This window comes from Magallana gigas, chromosome 2, assembly GCF_963853765.1.
Source record: "Magallana gigas chromosome 2, xbMagGiga1.1, whole genome shotgun sequence".
Lineage (NCBI taxonomy): Eukaryota > Metazoa > Mollusca > Bivalvia > Ostreida > Ostreidae > Magallana > Magallana gigas.
Genome location: NC_088854.1, coordinates 33,673,792 through 33,694,791, shown reverse-complemented (window position 1 = coordinate 33,694,791; position 21,000 = coordinate 33,673,792). Strand labels below are relative to the sequence as shown.

Genomic DNA, 21,000 nt, shown 5'->3' with positions numbered 1-21,000 from the left:
CTATACTGGTTTACATTTGTATCTTTATGTCCATTGTAATGCAATGTACATGTAATTGACAGATTAATTTAAGGTTCTCACCAATAAATTTGGTAAGATTTTGCATTCGGAAGTAAAAATCCGAAATTTCATCCATACGCTGAATGATATTTCATTATTCTGTTTGCCAACCTAAGTTTTTCCCGAAGAATGGTCCAGATTCAATGTCAGTGCCATTGTAAGATCCCGAAGTCTGCATACGCGAAGCTCTCTAGCTCATAGACCCGGCAGACGCTTGAAAGTCGCACATATCTTGCACGTTGGCCGACGATATGTCAAATTTATGATATTGTGTATATAATTTGCTTTAAAATGTAATAAAATATGCCCCAATGTCTTATATTTTCCAGCCTGTTTCCCTCCCAAACAATTGGTCCACATAAATTATCCTGAAAATAAAATCAAGCACAGAAAATACATGTAGGCCTATGTCGCTTCATAAGAAAGAATTGACGTGGTTAAATGACTTACGAAGGTCCGTATATCGGCAATTTTAAATCATGTAAAGTTAACGTTATAAGCACATTTTAAAAAAAAATATTTATATTACATGTACATGTGCAACCAGAGACATAAATATAATGAATATTATATAATTTATTATTCTCTTTTGAGAAGTGGACAGGCATAGCCTACATCCACTTGAAGTGGATGTAGGCTATGTCTGTCCACTTCTCAAAAGAGAATAATAATTTATGTCTCTGGTGCAACTATGTTAACAGTTTAAATATATTAACCTAAATTATTGTCAATCAAGCCCCACATACTGATATGATAGAGTAAACGAAATTTGATTCATATCGAGAGATAGTTTTTCAGCTTACAGATTAATACTATGTACACTTGAAAAAATTGCTTTTCTTCCGTCAAGTGAATTTGCCCGCCAAATCGTTGTTACGGTCTTATTGCGTAAACAGAATCTCGTAACACCTCGGATTTTTACGCCACTTACAGAATGACCAATGGAAAAAGTATCATAAACATTGAATCAGTGAAACAGAGATGAAACATAGGGTAGAATACGATGTCATCGAAACAAGTAAGGTAAGGAAACTTGTTCTTAATGTATCATGTCGAATTACGAGACCACTGAAGGATTAAATAGTTTTGTTAAGATCCTATTGATGATTTTCGAATTTCCTCTGCATGGTACACATTTAAAGGTACACGATATTACTTCATATATATACCCAACAACACAAATAATGCAGCAATTCAATAAGATATACAAAGTAACAGATTTGTTACACATACAACGCAGATACTTTTAATTTGATTATTCAGCTGCCCTGCTGCAGCCTTTTCCTGACCATAGAAATAATTAAATAAGTATTCATAAATCTATTTCATTTATTGAAATGCAGAAGAAAGAATATTATTTCATTGCAGAATTTGTTGTCTGTATGTGGTAAGTCAAGATAAACATGTAACCATAAAGCACAAATTTAAATGTAAAAAAAAAATGTCTGGCTGCATGTGCATGGCTTACAAATTTTTCTATGACCGACATGTGTGGCATACAGCATGTCAGCTGTATTAGACAGCATGCATGGCTGATTTGTTTGTTATAATAATTATGTCATTATGTCTGGTTGTTGCGTTCAGATGATGCATCTTAGTCATGTTTTGCTTTAATGTGTTTTTATTGTGTCCATTAAAAAAAACCCACTTTTTGATAAAAAAAAAAAAAAAAATTGTAAATGTAAATTGTTCGTATAAAATCAATTTTCATCAGAACTATTTTTCAAATTCATAGATCTTTAATGATATTATTGATCTATATAGGCCTATATATTTTATCCTTAAATGAATCAAAAATTATTTGGCAAAGTGTATTGTTCACACCAGTACTTTCTCAGTTTAGTTCTGCAATACATTCCCCATATGTTCCCAACAATTCCTGCATTAATCATAAGCTTTGTCCAGTTCTGAGCATTCAGTGTGTATGTGGTATTTTGAACAATAGAACACTTACAATAGAAAGACTAGAACAAGACATTCAGATATACATAAATATGCATATAGACTTGAGTAGACATTGGAAGAAAGATTGGCATGCAGCCATGTTGAATGAAAGACTTAAGTTGACTGTTGAAATTATGGCCTTCCCATTTTGCCATGTGGCTTTACGTTATATGCACAGTAAATGGAGTAGTACTTTGGGATTTGCTATTGTTGAATTTACTTTTATTTGTTCAATAATGCTGCATTAATTGATCTTTGTCAAAGTGGAAAGGCAAAATGAAAAAAAAATTGTGAATACTTAATGACTCAACATGTCCATGTTCGAAAAGTAAAATTGAGGAATTAAACTGAATGATCAATACTTTTAAGGACCCTCTCTACAGTGCACGCTGAAGAGTCAGGGTAATTCTGTGCAGTTAAAGTAATCTGCTCTATGACAGAATAGAATAAACTATAATCTTGAGCTCAGCAAGCAGACCAAGATAGAAAAATGTATTTTTGGGGGTTTTGTTTCTAAGGTAACTTAAAAACAGTTAATGTGTAATGCAACTGCTAAATATCAAATTTTTATTTCAAGATTTGAAATTGATATAAAAAAATCATTTTCTTTTCTTTCTCGTTTTTTTAAACTTAGAAATTGAAGAAAAAAATGCCTTATTGGTGTTCCCATTTTCACAAAAGCAAATTAATTACTGTAGACGTACTTTTGTCCACATGGTATTAATTTACGCTATGAACGCGGGCAGAGATTTTCCACGGAATTTTTTCCCAGTGTACTTAAAGTGCATTTTGGAATGAAATTTTGAAATTGCTTCACATGAATAAGGATAATCGGAAGTTACTACATTATATAACACTTGCATATATGTGTACCCAATGTATATCGTTTTTATCAAACAAATTTGTATTGAGAATTCACATAATAAATAACTTAATCTCCTAAAGATTTGAATTTTCTGTAAATTTACTTGCATGAAATTTAAACTTCTCCCAGCTTGAGATAACGGCACGTGTCAGACGACAAATCGACCCAAGCGGTTCTGTCTTTCAATAACCCAATTAACTACATGCTAAGACCCGTGTTTTTACTGCAATTTTTAGATCCCTTTGTGCTCTGACTTTTGATTGATAAAACTGATCATAATTTCATTAAAAAAACGTCATAATTTAAACGACATGTGAACCCATAAATTGACATTTAATAAAGATTAAAATATTTATTTGGCTTTAAAAATATGACATGCATATAAACAGATAAAAAAGAAACAGTTCATTGAAATAAGTTTAAAAAACCTGTTAAATTACATGGACACATGACAACATATTCAGAATACGTTCACTTTTTCAATCGCGTGAGAATTCCCGATTTTTCCCACCCTTGCAGAATGGTTTTGCTTCTAACTGTCTGATGTGCCTTGACCAGCCAAATATTCATCATGTAGTGTTTCACAAAACGATTTTAGCCAGCGTCGTAACATCTTGACGGCTAACTAATGACTACAGACCAGTGCACAACCGATAATTACTGTTCACTGTGAACAGTTCTTACAATTTAAATCCAAAGTTGGACAAATTCTAGGTAATGAAAATCGCTCAGAACTATTAAAATGTACCGGTAATAATAATCATTCAAATGATTTTTTTTTATCATTCAAAGAATCCGCGTAAATTTTTACCCGTGGATTAAATTGATATTGTGATTCCGCGGAATTTATGACCCTATGGAAAAAAATACGTCTACAGTAACTAATTAATCAATATGCATGACATCATTTTATTATTATTTTTTGGCCTTATACTGTGCTAGAAATAATCTATAATGAACTTGATAATTCCATGCGAACATTCTACTAGATAAAGATTTATAAAGTACCCCCAGTAGTTGTCATTATATACTCTATTTATAATTATGGGGTTTTTTTGTTTTTTTTTAGTATTTTAAGACTCAAAGGGATTTACTGACACTTATTGACACTTCTTTTCATTGGACACCAGAAGTTGGGGGGGGGGGGGTAAACATAGCATGTTGAAAATAAAATTAATAAACTTTGAGTATGGAATTTAATATGATTTTCTCATGCAAAGTTAAAAAAAAAGTTTTAAATCAATCCTCAATAACTGTTGGATATAGGCAATAAAATGAATATTTTTTCCATATTGTGATCGGGATTTATGGATTAATATGCTGCAAAATATTCCTTGACTGAGGAAAGGATTTTTATATAATACAATGTACATGTATCTATTTTTGTCATGTTTAGTTCCTTTAACTTTTTTCCTGGATAAAAATTTAATGAGCAAAGCTGTTTCAGCCTGTTTGTGAACTCAGGTTTGAAATGAAATTTAAATTACTCTTTAACTGAAAAAAAACCTCATTTATTTTCTTTTAAAACTTGGCATGGGGTATTTAGGTATCATTATGAAGTTGAAATTGAAATTTTATCATGATATTAGTTTTAAAACATAGATATTAGTTTTAAAACATAGAGTATGTGTTCGGAAAATTTGTTCTTTGGCAAAAATGCACACAATTTTAATATTAACAAAAATGTGCATTCAGCATGTGACTGTTAAAACTGAAGAGTTGTGTATTTTTTTGAGTGAAATTTGTTTTTGGGTTGTCAGAATTCACAGTATGTCAGATATTGGAGATCTTGGATTGATTAGGTCTCACTGTACGTGTTGTGATCTATGAGTATTTACACTGAGTAGTCGACTACTCATATCTTGTTTCTAAATGCGAACAGATAGAAAAGTGCATAAAGATTTAAGGAATTAAAAATATGTTTATATCTAAGTCTACACCATTTCCATTTTGTTGACATTGGGCATTTGAGAAGTAGAATAACCTTGCTTTGTCCATATTCTCTCTCCATAGGATGTGAAGTTTAAATATTGAACTGTAAGAATTTATAAGCTAGCTCAGTCGCTCCGCATTAAAATGACAAATAAGTTTGTATTGGAATACCACCTGTGTATAAACCATGAATTTAAATGAAGTTCTGTAGCAATATTAATTATATTCATTTTTGGTAACTAAATCTTCTTCCATTCATGATAATGAATTGTGCAGGGGACATTTAACTTAGAAACAGCACTCAATATACACTACTCTACGCAATTTAGTCTCTTAATAACAATTAGCTTCATACTGCACCCAACCTGCTTAGGATATTGTTTTTCAAAACATAAAAGCTGCATCAATATTGCCACTTTAGGATCAATGGTGGTAGAGTATGAGGGAAAGGGGAAAAAAATGTGAAAGGTATCGAAGATTGTGTTTGTTTTGAATACAGATCAATGGTTAAGTGATCGCTTTCAGCTGAGCGCGGATTCCTAATTTGTGCTTGGTGACTTGGTTCGGGGGACCTGTTGTTTAAACAATTTGAACTTAAGACTAGCATTTCAAGATTACGCTCATCAGTATGGGTTTTCATCGGCTCGATGTATATACACTTACGGATTAAGTGAATAAGACATCCATCAACGGATCTGAGACGTATAGTGGATGAAATCGGAGATATATTGCCAGATGTGATAACCTCTCATTTGTATCAACTGTTTAATTTCAAGAGAATTAAGAGATTTGGAATCATGGATTGGACCTAGTCATGTTGCCAAAAAAAGCCAGGTAAATTTATGTAAAGTTACATGGTATATTATGTTACATAATTGATGCTTTAAATTGCAGTGTTTCGATTAGGCTCTACCTGTTTCTAACATGTCTAAAGACAGAGAATTTCTCCTTGGCGATGATGAAGCAAAATGCCAGGATTGATTATCTTGTTAAACTATAATGGAAGAAAAAACGAGATCGATGCTGATGATGACTTTGGAAAATGGAAAGGAACTATGCCTGAAATAGAAAGTTATTGACCTAAAATATTTGATATACTGTATATATCAATCATTATGATAACAATTCTAAGCTGTATTCTAAGATCATACATTCAGTGTTCATAGAAAAACAAACATATTTATGGAACGGATTATAAATAGGTTTCTTACATTAGATATTTCCAATCATTTGTATTGGATTATAAGCTAAATTGCAATTCTGCAGGTAAAACCTCCAACCAAAACAAAATTTTGAAAGATAAAAAGAAAAAAAAAAGTTCAGAAACCAAGCGTTCGATCTGACTATCAAGTCAAAATACTACCCATGGGACCTAGCTTCCTTACCCCTTTACTTCCAAATGGAATGTTGAAGCTGTGGTGTTGATCCTACATTTTGATAATCTGGGCTCCGTTTTACAATAGAACTTACGACAAAGTCGTAAATATTTACATTCTCATAAAATGATCTTTTGCAAACAAAACTGACATAAAACCATTTATTTAAAAATATTTCAACTCCCATAATTATACTTTCCAGCCATAAGAATAAATCATTGATTAGTTGATGATTAATTAGCATTCATTAATTTGGTCTTAAGTCGTAAGTTCATTTGTAAAACGCAGCCCTGACATTTTATTTATGAATTTTTGGAGTGACTTCTCTATGCAATCACTCACTCAGAGAAAGCAAAGTGGACATGTGCACTCATACTAGGACTAGTGAATCCACAACATAAAATAGTTCTTTGAAAAAATGAAAAGTGCATGCAGATTGTTATTTATTGAAAGCAAAATTATAGGTAATTCAGATGGTGTTAAAAACAAAGATGTTTCCAAGGCCACACCAATATAATTTCTTGTTCGTCGGACCCTGCATGCTTGTATTTTAATAAAACTGTACAAATAATATGATTAATTTTCCGCATCCAGGAAACTGTGTGCTGTTTTCTGTTCTGTATATCTGCTCTATTTTTCGTATTTTCAATAGTTTTTAATTTATAAATCAGGAAAAAGTAAAAAAAAAAAATAATAACTGTCAGCACAAATTTATTTATGTACCATCAAAAAGTATTATTTAATCGCTCGCCACTCAATCCTTTTTCCTTTGAATGGCCCAAAAACATATTTGCATTCTTACTTATTATTCACCATTAGAGGTGTGATAGATTTTACCCAGTTTTTGCTGTTGAAATCTTATGAGCGTATAGCAGAGACTAAATAAATCCCCTTCAGATAAGCTGTAACATCTGACATTGGATTGCATGAAATGTAGAAATAATGGTCAAAAAATAGTCTGACAAAAAAATCAACCCCCAAGTTTCACTGCTTTGATTATTTTTGTTATGTCATAATGGTCTTAATGACCAAGTGTCACTGTACAGGGATTTAAGATTGACAATGAAATAAATGACCCCTTCTTGATCCTCTTTAAATTTTGTCTTTATACCTAAAGCTCCTCTCTCTCTCTCTCTCTCTCTCTCTCTCTCTCTCTCTCTCTCTCTCTCTCTCTCTCTCTCTCTCTCTCTCTAAGATTGTGTATTGGACAATCAAATTATAGAATCAGATTCTGTCTGTCATGTTTTGAGATAGGATAGAGATTATGACATGTAAGGTCATGACTGAAACTTGTTAAGTACAATGATTGTAATGATAGTACACAAAACATACAGCATATCTATCTTGATTGGTTCTGTTTATGATGATAATCTTTTTAAAATGTTTACTGCTGAATTTAACAAATAAAACCAAGAAAATCAATATATGGAGAATAACGAGAGAAAAGTCCCACACAGCTAGAAAGCCTAAATTTTCCACATTTTTTATTGTTTTTGGAGGGGGGGGGGGGGTTAAGTTTCATTCTTGATTAGATAAAGATAATGCCCTCCCAAATAGGAAAAGATAATACTGAAGGTTAATACAAAAGGATTTAAATCAATTAAAGACAATGGTAATCCAAAATGACAGGATTTTAAGGCGTACAAGACAAAACCAGATTTGGGTCAAAGACCTACCAGTGTTCCATTTCAATCTAAGCTCTTTTCTTATTATATTGGACATTCTTGTAGAAACTGACACTGTTATCTTCTGAAAAAATCTCTCCGAGATCAATATTCAAACAAAAATATAATGCTTTGAAACTGTGCAGGGATATCCGCATATATTTAAACAGTCTCAACGTAAAAGTTATGGTGCCAGTATAGGCTGTTTACATTAATATCTTTGTGACTTGATCAACTGTCGCAGAGACAGAGCTGACTTAATATTACCTTCCAAATCAGACCTTTAATATCTGATTATTAAAAAGTAAAGTCCTATACAATAGACATTGGCCTCATGCATGGCAGCCATAAGCTGATTTTCAGGGCAAAGCCTTTGTTTGCAGGTTTGAAATTGTTTCCTTTCAATTTCATTCTGGAAACTTAAATAGGTGTAAAATCATCGCAGTTAATAAATCGCCAGTGTGTGTAAAGAAGATTTCATATTGGGCATCTCGTTGCTATGTAAATTGCACATTATTACAATTTTTTTTGGAATCTATATGTGTGAATATGCGATGGTTTTTCGATATTCTGAAGTGTTATGAAAGTGAAGTTCATTGTTAACGGATTTGTGAAACATGTCGGTATCAGCTGTTCCCACAGTTGAGGCAGACCCATTCGGTGGCAACCATAGGCTCAGGTAACTGTCAAATGAAAATACTTATTGAAACTACAAGTGTTAAAGTTTAATAATGTACATGTATTATAATTCTGACAGTTATAAAATGTGTTCCAAATGTCGTTGTTCCATTTGTTCAAGCTGTGAGACTATAAAAGTTAGCAAAATAGATTAAACATGGTTCATAGAAATTGATTCATGCCAGATTTTCTCATTAAACTCATAATGGTATTGTGAATTTAAGATAATATTTTTTTATGAGATACTTCAAAAGGAAAGAAATTTTATCAAAATTATTGTACACATTTAAAGATTTTTATCTTACAGTACTATGATGTCACTAATGTGCTTATACCTCCATGGGTCAAAAATAGCTTATGTAACTTTCTTACATAAAGGAATTGGTCCTTTCATTTAGTTTTAGAAAGAGGTCAATGATGATTATGAACATTATTTTACTCACTTTCATACATTAACAATTGAAGAGATTCACTAAGAGATATGTGTACAGGTTTGAACACTTAGAGACTGCTCTATTTGCTGATTCATACATCATGAAGGAAGTAATCATCGCAGAAATGATTAACATACCATGATGTTTCGGGGTTATGTATTTACAGTAAACTTCATTAATTTCGCCCAGCGAACATGGATATAGCAAAATCTCAGAAAAAGCAAAGATTTGTAGAGTCCCTGGCAAAACTCTTAACAAATCATCGCAAACTTTTACGATTGTAACAAACTCGGTTATAATGAATCCTGTAGATGTAAAAAATCATGAAATCTTTAACAACGAGTTGTTGTAGAGTTATAAAATATAATGATACCAATTGAAATAATTGTACGAATGAATTTATTTAAAAAAAAAATCCCCATATTTACTAACCATATTTTAGATTTCTAGAGACTGTACATGTATTTTATTTCATGCCTCAATAAAAACAAATGGTAGTCATCTAGAAGAAAAGCTTAAATACTGTGTATTCATCATGTTATTACAGAAGTTGTCAAGTTTTTGTGACTATGCTTACAGTTAAGGTTAGCTGAGACCAATTAACAAACATTAACAATTATTCTGATATTTTTATACAATACAGTTCTGAAGTGAATGAAAATACATATATACTCTATCATGTTGTCTACATGTAACAATTTACTGCTATTTACATGTACTTTTCTCTAAATCAATTTAAATCCCACCTTTTTATTTGCCTACCTTAGAAGTTGGAGATATATTAAGTAAATGTACTTTTAAAGTTACATGCAACGATATATTTAAGTCTTAAGGGTTTTACAGCTGATCATAAACAATGTACATAAATCCTGGGTCTTATTAAAACTCTATCAATCATTTGACCATTGATCAATGTAGAGGTAATGTCAAATATTGACCCTTGGGTGTATAAAAGCCTCTTTTTGAAAAGTTATTTATATCTGCCGGTAGATCTAAAACTACCTAAAATGAGTCTTATACCTTAAGCTCCATTTAACTCTCAAATTAACAAATTTATATTTGGTAAAATCATTTTACCCCTATCACAACTTACTAGATATTATCACTTATTTGGTTTGTTACTCGCTGTCTTACAGATGTTGTTAAAGTCCATAGAAGGTGAGGTGATTTAAGCCAAGCTTTACGTATACTTTGACAACCTGATATGTTTCCATAGACAGTCAGTAAGAAACCTAATGAGTATTTTGTTCTGTTGAGGACCCAAACTTTTTGTATATATATTAATGAATTGGACATTTTATCCAGTGACATTTATTCTGACCAAATTATGAATGCTGAGTAGCATCTTTTGATAAAAACTGTGACATTAAAATTGATGCAATTATTGGTTGCATGACAATTTAATATTAATGAAAGTTGTTCCTCCACTGATAGAGGTACACAAAACAGCTCACAAAACAGAGTACAATGGTTTTCTAAACAAATACATGTACTGAAAACACTTCGTACAAGCAGACTTCATAAAAAAAAAAAAAATTATTTGCACTTAAATTTATATCCCATTTTGGCTATTATATCCCGAACTAGCTATTATATCCCATTTGGGTGGTATGTCCCAACCTGTATTAGATAATTCATGCAATCACATAGGTTCTGTACTTTTGCAAAAGTCCAGTGGTGTTTGTTCCAAATTTAAACTTGTGCAAATAGAAATGCCTTTACTGGAACCTAAAGACCTTAAAAAATAACACATATCACAAGGAACACATACGGTACAAACAACGGCAAATAATTTTAACAATTGACTATACACTTTGGACATTCAAATTGTAAGAGGTGGATGTTCTAAGAAAATTTTATATGTTCACAGAATGTTTTATTGAGTACTGTGTGATAGTCATACCAGCTCAAGCTGACACCAGATTGCTTAGTTGGTAGAACATTTGTCTAGAGATTTAAGGGACCTGGGTTTGAATTCGAGTCTAGTCTGTCATTATTTCTCCCATCCTTTTAGGCTGTTACAACTGTAATTTTTCGTTCTCAAGAATTTTTGGGTCCGAAGAACTTTCTTGTTCTCTGGATGTTCAAAGGTTACTGTATTTTATTGAGTGTGCTGTTTTTGTTCTGTGGATTTCTGATTGTACTGAACATGTATATATTTCTGTAGGTGGTCTAAGACTGCCCGCAGTCTCCCTGAGAGTTCTCGTCGCCCTCAATTACAGCGGGAGTGGACCTTCCATTCGATCGATGCCGAGGACCTTACCAACGCCGCAATCCCCTACCGCCTACCACGCATAGATACCCCCAGAGACTCTTTCTGCAGATTTGAGCATGATCCAGAGAATGTGTGGACTCGCCATGGTTACCAAAATCAGATCAAGTAAGTGGCTATTTTTGTGTTGTGAGTTAAGTTCTCTTACCAAAAAGCATTTTGTTTTTTAAATACAGTTACAAATATCTCGAATACCGTTATCTCGAATATAATGTCGAAGTGATTTGTTAGTCCCATTAACTTTTTCAAAAACTAATTTGCCCTCAATATCTCGAATACTCGGATATCTCAAAGTTTTTAAACAGTCCCACCTAGTTCGAGATAACAAAGTTTGACTGTACTTGTCTTGGGAGTAGGACATTAATTTTTAATTGGTTTCATATCATGTGTTAAAGAAAATCCTCATTTCCAGACACTCTCCCATAAATCAGTCAAGTGATTAATAAATAGTATTGCTTTAAGTTTTAAAGCTTTTGTTTAAAAAAAAAAAACAACTTTTGAATTAAACTGTAGATTTTTTTTTTCATCTTCATTTTGCCCCCTTAAAGTCAAACATCAAAAATTCTTCTGAGGTGGACCCTGCTCATGTAGCATACACAGTGAAAAATCGTCATCGATTAAATATTTATAATAAGTACGTCCTCAAAGTAGTACACAAGGTGAAGCTGTAAGAACTTTGTGCGATGTATCTTTGTAAATATTCAGTATATATTCAGTCATTGGTAATATGTCTATTTGGAAGAAATGGAATAGAAAGAATCAGTAAGCACTGGAAGGATTTGTTTGGTGCTATCCTAAACAGCCATAAAGTTACAAACTGAAATAAAACTGTAATTACCGTATATGAGACTGAAAATAAGTAATTTGTAATTAATTAGGTCAATTGCTGATTTCTTTTTGTATTGTCTTTTACAAAGCAACTATTATAGAATGATTTGGATTAATGATATTAATTTCATTGAGTGTATTAAACAGCTGCATCAGAGGATTCACGAAAATCAATCATTTTTATTGAACGATTACATTTTAAAAGCAATTTAAATATATTTTGATCCAACAACACCTAATGCCTACAATTAAGTGAGAAATTTAGAGCTATTTTCATTTTAAGAGCTATGAGCTGATTAAAAAAATAAAGCTTTATTTCCAAAAATAAGTGAGTGGGTAAAAACCTATGAGAAGCTAAAATGAGACATATTTTTACATGTCTCAAGTCCAAGAGAGATTGGTATATGATATTTATCAAAACCTACTGATTTTTATGTAACAGTCATTTTTTATTATGTTTTTTCAACAAGGCAAGTCAATTTCGACTCATAAATTGGCAGAAAAAAGGGTTAAATTCTTTGAAGACTATTGATCTGACATACACTATATTCAGTAAGCTAGTCAACTTTACCAGTCCTAGTTAGAGCTAACAATCTTTAAAACGTTTGTACTTGAGGAGTATATGATTACCGGTAATAGAAACTGAATTATTGGCCATGGTTTTTCTTGCATGATATAACACTTCCCCAATTTCAATAGAAAAGTGGCCTTTAAATCTTAGGCTATTGCTACAAACTTTATTTCACTTAAATGTACTAAAAAGGAAAAATGTGTGTACTCAGGTTATTTTGCTTTAATTCATTAAGAATACAGTTGAACTTGTTGAGCAGAAATTCCCTCAATTTTATCAGTTTTACATTATAATTAACTGCCATGATGATTTTTTTTTTTTTTTTTAAATTTTAATATTCATAATTCAACTGGGGTTGTTATATGCAAATTTTATTTTGCTAGTTTTTAATTAAAAAAAAAAAAATAAACTGTACATGGACCAGTGAGTTGGTTTTACAGTAAGATGAATTTAAATCAGTTTATGTTATCAGTCTGACTGTCTGTATGCTCCATGCAGTCATATTCTGTAGGTTGTACTGGTCCTTTGGTAACAGAACTATTTTACTCTGCACAAGAACATGATGTTGTTTAGTTACATGTGTTAAAGATGATGTTCAGGATTATACAAGGTCATCAGGCCGTGGTGATCATTAATTTAAATATCGAATCATGATAGATTTTGACATACATTCATTTTGTGGATTGTATTGTGGAGATTTTTAGAGTTGTAGAGAAGTCTGGAATAGGACTACAGTAACAGGGTCACATGATATATTAATTGTGCAGGTACATATAGCGAATACATTGATGTCTGAGCTTGGTATGCACCATATTTGTGTTGTTGTTGTTGTTTATTTTGTTTCATTAAATGCATATAATGTTCAGATGAGGGAAAAGAGTACTATAATGCACTATTATGTGTGGCCTTGTTCATGTTCATCCAAAGTTCATACAACTAGCGGTAGATATGGTCTAATCTGACAGGTTCTTGTACATGTATCAGAATTTTCCAAAATTTCATATGTCAAAGGGTATTAATAATAAATATGTAGGCATGAATTGTATAAACTGAGTCAGGTAGCTTATGTAATGAATAAGTTAAGCATTTTAAGCCCGATTTATTCACCTTTTCTAGAATGTCACAATGTAGGCGTATTATTTCATCAACTTTTATTGATTGGTTATAAGATCAATGTGAAATGAAGAAGCAACAGACAACATCCTGTATTTTTGGCTGTGTATTGTAGAATCCCTGGGGAGCTCGGGCCCACTGTCCGGATGCTGAACCCTCCCCAGACGTACGCCCAGGCAGAGCGACAGATGAACCTGGTGGTGCCCAAGTTCAAGAATGCCGCCATCACCCCCACCATGCGGCCCGTCCACTGGACACCACCCCATAAAGACATTGATGATGTTCAAGTTTATAAAAGGTTAGATATGTTTCCAAAATTTTATTGGAATATTTGATTGAACATATTTTTTTTATAACATTTGCATGTGATATATGTAATCCAAGTCAGGCTGTTTTACTTTTGAACTAATGAAATATTGTTACATTTTACTAGAATTTACACATAATTATGAATGATATGCTTTTTTAAATAAGTAAAACGAGTACATGTTTTCTATATCGTATGGCTTGTATGTATAATGTTTTCTATATCGTTAATTGTAAAAGATGACTTGTATGTATAAGAAGCATAGAGTTATCCCTCTTGGTATACACTTGTACATGTATTCATTACAGAAACTTGCTGAGGTATTGATATAAGCTATTCTAGCAGCTTCTATTTTATATAGATCCAAAATATCTTGATTTCTATCAACATGATTATCTTATCTCCTTTTTTTCAAAAGACATTTCTTCTGATCCATGTAAATCAAGTCTGAAGCAGACTCCAATATGCTGTAAATCCTCAAAATGGCTAGATCTCTGCCTCCTCTTCCTTTTGTTTATACCCTATTATAGCCATACATACTATCTGCTGCTATGTATGCTTCAAGTTTTAATACTGTAGATTCCTAATTAAACACGAGGAATTAATATCCGCGTAAAGTCGCGAGGAGCACCCTTCGCGAAATGTAAAATCTCGCCATTATTTTTTTTTGAGTTGAGAACTATGAGAAATAAGGATAAAAGTTCCGAGTTCGCGATTTTATATTCTCGCGATTTGATACAAAACAGCGGAATCGCGAAATTAAGTACTTGCGTAATTTAAGGAATTTACAGTAGTACATTAACTCATGCACCTACCCGTAATGTCAAGCATTCCATGCCTATCCCTTCTAATGTTAACCTTGAACTCCATGTAACCTGTACATGTATTTGATGATATCTAAACACATATTTTACATGCAATTGATACCTTTGTTGTATTATTAATAATGTTTACAACATATAAACCTTTAAGAAGCATTGTAATTTTAGGTATTTTACATGTGATGTAGATATAATTATCTTCCCTTTTTCTACCTATATTAATTGTACAAATTACCAGTAAATACTGTATATCAGGTTTTTTCCTTGTCATGTTTTTTCTGTGAATCGGAACCTAAAACGGTATATAAATTTTCGCGAATCAAATTTTCATCACTATTTCAAAGTCATAATGAAAATATAATTCTTGTGATGGTAAGAGAGAAAAAAGTATCTAAAAATTCGCACAATAAAACCATTTACACAATTATCTTAATGTAGAATAATTATCGATAATTATTCTCAGAGACGCAAATTATCATATAGTTCAATTGATCATATACCGTTACATATACCAGAAGCTCAGGTATAATTAGACATCGGTTTACGCAAGGAAAGTGACCGTTTTAATTAGCTTGTCAATGGATTATTAAATAAACAACGTGGCTTACATACTTGTTATCTGGCACTTGTCCAACAATCCCACAATATCTACCTCTAACTTAACTAACTAAACACAGTTCACCATACTGTAACTTAATTGTTTACTTTATAAGGAAAGAGAAAACTCTATTACAAGAACAAAACTTTGTATCATATTTACGCTGATTTATTTTCCGCGATTTGGAAATCCTCGTGAACAAAGCGAAAATTGGATACATGCAGAAAAAACCTGATACGCAGTATACCATATTCACCTTTGCATTTGAATATATACCTGCCTATAATGTGTGCAAGTGTTCATCAAATTTTCTACATGTGCCTTCAGATTAGGGTGAGAGAGAGAAAAGAGGGAGAGATTTATGTTCTATCCATGATAAACAAAGCAGTAGCTAGCTCTGCATATTGTTTGATGTTAATCCATTATATGGATATAATTAATAGTGGTGTTCCCACCCTAGATGAAATTTCATTACTGCATGTGGAGTGGACAAGACTACCAGTATGTAGTCATTGTTTGATATGTATAGGAGGAGAGGGTCTTTAAGGACAATCTGATTAGACTGAAATGTCTAATCTTTCATGAAAAATGATATTTTGCTTCACAGATGTTTCAAAAATAAATTGTAAGGTGTGGAGAAAAAGATTTTTTTTATGTTGATATTTACAAATACTAATTGAATTTTATGAAGATATCCTCTTTCATATAATTGTTGTAGCACAAAATTGTATTGAAAAATATCTGTTATGTGAAACATCATGCACTAGTGTTTTTTTTAAGTTATCATTTATTATTATTTTTTTTTTATTAAAACAATATACATTTGTACGTATATGTATGAGATATATTTTGAAAGAAGTATCAGGCCAAGTATATACCAGCGATTCAAAGGCAAACATTTTCAAGATATATTGAGATTTGCCATCTTGAATATGTATGCAAACTCTGCATTAATTTTGAAAGTGGTCCAATCAGAGATTCAAGAAACTTTCAAATTCAATGTTGATGACATTTATTTTTGACAAGACAGTTAACTTATAAAGCTACATGAAACTGTTATTCAGTGTAAATATATGATAGATCCTTCAATCCAATAAACATGTACATATTCAGTATATAATTAATGAAGTGATATAATTTCTAGTCCTGTAAACTCTATTTTTTTTATAAATAAAATTGTGTTTTGTTGCAGCATGATCTCAGCCGTGCGTAACAAGCACCTGGAGCTGGAGGGGAACCGCCCAGAACCCACCCCCTCCCCCATCTCCCGCTGCGAATCTCCCGCCAAATCTGTCAAGAGCATCCACTGGATGCTTGGCAGTAACAAGCACCCATCTTTTGATGTGAAGGTGAGTGGTTGTAGGTAAAAACCAGAATGGCAGTCTGTGTAAATCAAGGTGTTTGTGAATTTGTATATGTAAGCATTCACGTGTATGATATGTACTTTATCAGCTATGGAACAATTTATCGACATACTTTATGTCTGATAATTATTATGATAACGAATAAGATCTTGGAAAAGTGGTGATCAGTAAATTGTGTTCAACATAGTTTTTTGCATCATTAATTCAAGGGTCTGTTTTTATGCTAGTGATTGTGTTGATTTAGTATGTCACAAGAAAAAATTTGACTGTATTTTTGTGATATTCACATATGAAAAAAAATATATCGATATTCATGCCCAATCTAATTCTAGTGTAGATGATATATTTTAAAGGGGAAGGAAACTAAAAATATGTTGTACAATAAATCAATTAATTATCATCTACTATAATTGTAAATCGTATTTATTTTCATTAAAAACACAGGAACAATGAATAAATCAAGAAAATCGATCGCTTAATTTAAATTTCCCGCCGCCATAGGGGCTGCCATTGAACTTTAATCTATGACGTCACACCATCTATTCCGGTTTGTCGTATCAACATAACATCATGATATTCGCTCTAAATGACAAGTTCTGGAAAATTTGAAACAATATTGATTTGAGACCGTTCTTTTACCTTTGCAAACTACAAATTAACGTCAAATGGAGCATGTTCGTTGAAATCTAAAACCGGAGGTTAGTGTCTGAGAAATCTCCGCGTAAATGTGGAAATTGTCAACAGATGCCAAGTATCATAGAAAATGTCTGCCGTCGTTATTTCGACATGGTAATTCCGACTTTAAAGAATAAATTTTTAACATCCCGATTACAATTATAACATTTATTCAGTTAGCGAAGAACTTGACTTGGAATAAAAAACTTAATCGAGGTCGTTTTCAACTTTGAATGATAGCAGATTAACAGCTGTCATTTACTTATGAAAATGCATATATTTATGCATACAATGAAACATGTATTTATTCTTAGATTGACGTGTGAACTCAAACATTATCAATTTTGTTTAGTCGATTTGATTTGAGTAACAGAAAGGCATAAACCAGCATTAATTATATTCAGAGCACTGTGTACATTCACTTGTATATGTAAACCAAACCGGAATAGATGGTGTGACGTCAAAATAATTAATTTTTTTGGTTTTTAATACAAAAGAGTTCTACATCATGTCAGCCTCCAGTAAATACGATTTCTCCAACTTTAAACGTTCATTAAAGCTTAATTACGTATTTTATTTTCAAAACAGCATGACCACATGTGATAATTTACACCACTTTATTAAAATAAATAAATTATGTTTTTGACTTTCCTTCCCCTTTAAATCATTGTAACAGTTTTATCTATGTGTAAATTTTATTTTACTTTCAGGGAAGAGGGCGTAATCAAGGGCCTTACTCCAGAGAATTCACCGTCAGATGCACCGCCCCAAGCAACTGGATGAGAATGAAATGGGGGAGGGCTAATACAGTCTATCACTGATGACATCACTTCCTGTATCACTGATGACATCAGTTTCTGTTATCATCATATCAGTGCAAGTGCACTTAAAAAATCTTTATCATGTGCTATATACAGAATAAGGATTTCAAAGCTACCTTGAAAAGTGTAGAGGAAGCAGAATCATTCATCAAGGCTGTTATTGGTGTATCAGCTATCAAGTTCAAGAGTTATATTTTTACTTTTTAGAATTGTTATTTCTTTCTTTTAAGGATGTGTTACTTATTTTTTTTTTTTGGAGGGGGGGGGGGGATATTTTTTTTTTAAGACAATTTTTTATTACATTGTTCAATGTTTACCAGTATTAAAGATGACTTCAAAGGTATCCTTTGATCAAAGAAAAACTACAATGTCCTAGGAGATGTTTACTTTAGAACAGAAAATCTTGGAAATTAATCCCAAATCAAACCAATCTGATTCAGCAGTAAATGACTTCTATTCGAGGATTGTAATTGCAAGGGATATTTCCTTGGTATAAAGATTTCCCATAGACTTGGACATTTGTAGCTGCAGAAATGGTGGATAAGGTTTTTTTGTTTCAATTACGTGTAGTCCAACTCATTTGTCAGTGGACCAAGAATTATTTTGCACTTCAGAGCTTAGCAGGCCTTTGATTAATTTACAACAGACCATTCAAATGTGTCAAATACAAATGAATGTGTTTTATATTTAATTAATTATCTCAAAACATCTTTGTTGATTGGAGTAATCATCACCAACTGTATAATGCTACTTGTTTTCGTTTTCTCAGAATGCTGATATTTGATTAATTATTACAATCAAATGATATATTTTTTTTTTTAGTAGCCTGTGATTTAATTAATTTATTTATGATGAGCGAGAGTGATTTTTCTCTTGTTTTCAGTAGCTGTTAAAAGATTGATGATAACAAATGAATTATTAGTACACTGTATTATTTGTGTCGACCAATATTTGACTGATTGTCTCATGTAAATGTACTCATTGAAAACGATCTGGACTGTTTGTTGCAAGTACAGTGTAGTTGGGGGGAGGGGTGTCTGCTTGGGGGCATTCCATGTGATTTTATTAAGGTAGATTCCTAATTAAAAGCAAGGAATTAATATCCAAATCTTGCTTTTATATTTCAGACAGTTTTGAACTACGGTATAAGAAATTATAACAAAAAGTTGGTGCTCGCGATTTGATACTGAACAGTGGAGTCGCAGAATTAAGTACTTGCATAAAATAAGGAATTTACAGTATATTACAAGGAGGTTTAATTAATGTTAAATATTCAGTTCTAAAAGAATTATCCATTTATTTGGCATAAATCTATTTCTATCTCAGAAATTTTTAAGACATTTTACTGATATTTATTTGACACATTTATTAATGAGCACATGTGTAGGTAAAATGAGCATTTTTGAATTTGGTCGTAACTAAACCCTTAAAGTGCAACCCTGTCATAAAGGCTGTGTCTTGATGATAAAGAATGTCCAAAAATTGCCACATGTCTTTCTGTCTATCTATCTAAAGATAGTGGGGTTTTTTTTTTCAATGATGTATGTGTCTCCACTGAGAAATACAAATTTATTGAATGTAATTTCTTTTTTAATACCAAAAAAGCCCATTTTCCTTGTTTCACCCTTACTATTTATTATCACATTCTATTATTTCCATGATGATGTGATCATTGTGATGTCTGTCGCTGGTTATTTGAGATTTCCTTTCTCGGCAGAGCTCTTTTCCAATACTTATTATGATGGTTGCCTGTTACAATGCCGAATTAATTGTGCTGTCAATGATATTGGTATGAAATGGAATCGCTAGCTATCAGTTTTCAATTTCTCATTAATTTTTGTATACGACGAAACTTGAGAAATGCAACAGTATATATCAATTTTCTTCTAACCTATGAAATATTGATTATCTTAAATACAGGTATTTTATATTTTCCCTTTTTATACTCATCAGCTAAAGACAATACTGTAAATAAAAGTACATATGTAATATACATGTAATATGTAATGTAGACTTTTTTTGAAAGTCTTCTATGTAAACGATGTTACATGTAATTTGCTTACAATGTACTTTGTAGAAGGTGAATATTGTCAATGCAATTTTTGTCTGTAGAATATTATACCAGTGATATGGTTGTAAAATACTGATCAAATCAAGGTAACACACGGGCTTGCATCAAAAATAAGTATGGGTAAGCAGTACTTGTACAGGTTTTTAAAAGTGAACACCATCAAATTCAAGAATATTTGAAATGAAAGTCGATTTATACATTGAATGGTTCACTATCTTTGTACATGTACATGTATTTAAAAGTGCCTACAAAATTTTTGATTACTTTTCAGTGTAATAAACATATAGATTAGAATTAAAAATATTTCAAGAACATATTTGGCATACTGTTAACAATCCTGCATCAAAAGAACAATTGTTATTCAGAATATCTTTCTTACTCTGTATCCATGGGGGGGGGGGGGGGGGGGGGGGAGAGAGACGATGATTTTAATAAAAGTAGATCTAATTTTTTAAAATATATAAATAGTACAAGACTACATGCATTTTGAAAGAAAAGTTTTAAGCATTTTTAAAAATGCTTGTACACGAATATGCCAAATATAGATTCCATCAAATTTACTTGTCATTGAAATCATGTAGTATAGCTTACACTGTTGGCATTTTC

The 21,000-nt window shown here is 31.9% G+C and overlaps 1 protein-coding gene across 4 annotated transcripts; it reads left to right on the top strand.

Annotated features, from left to right (window-relative positions):
• Window positions 1-886: 886 nt before the first annotated feature.
• LOC105345256 (uncharacterized) lies at window positions 887-19,423 on the top strand. Of its 4 annotated transcripts, XM_066076276.1 has the most exons (6): window positions 887-1,078; window positions 1,429-1,447; window positions 11,121-11,333; window positions 13,853-14,035; window positions 16,656-16,812; window positions 18,213-19,423. In XM_066076276.1, exons 1-6 carry the CDS (start codon window positions 1,042-1,044, stop codon window positions 18,321-18,323), a joined length of 720 nt encoding a protein of 239 aa, XP_065932348.1. In that variant the 5' UTR covers window positions 887-1,041; the 3' UTR covers window positions 18,324-19,423. The 4 variants fall into 4 exon arrangements, with proteins under 4 accessions (XP_065932348.1, XP_065932349.1, XP_065932350.1 ...); XM_066076277.1 differs by lacking the exon at window positions 1,429-1,447 and having other exon boundaries at window positions 915-1,083; XM_066076278.1 differs by lacking the exons at window positions 887-1,078; window positions 1,429-1,447 and adding an exon at window positions 5,034-5,635.
• Window positions 19,424-21,000: the final 1,577 nt, after the last annotated feature.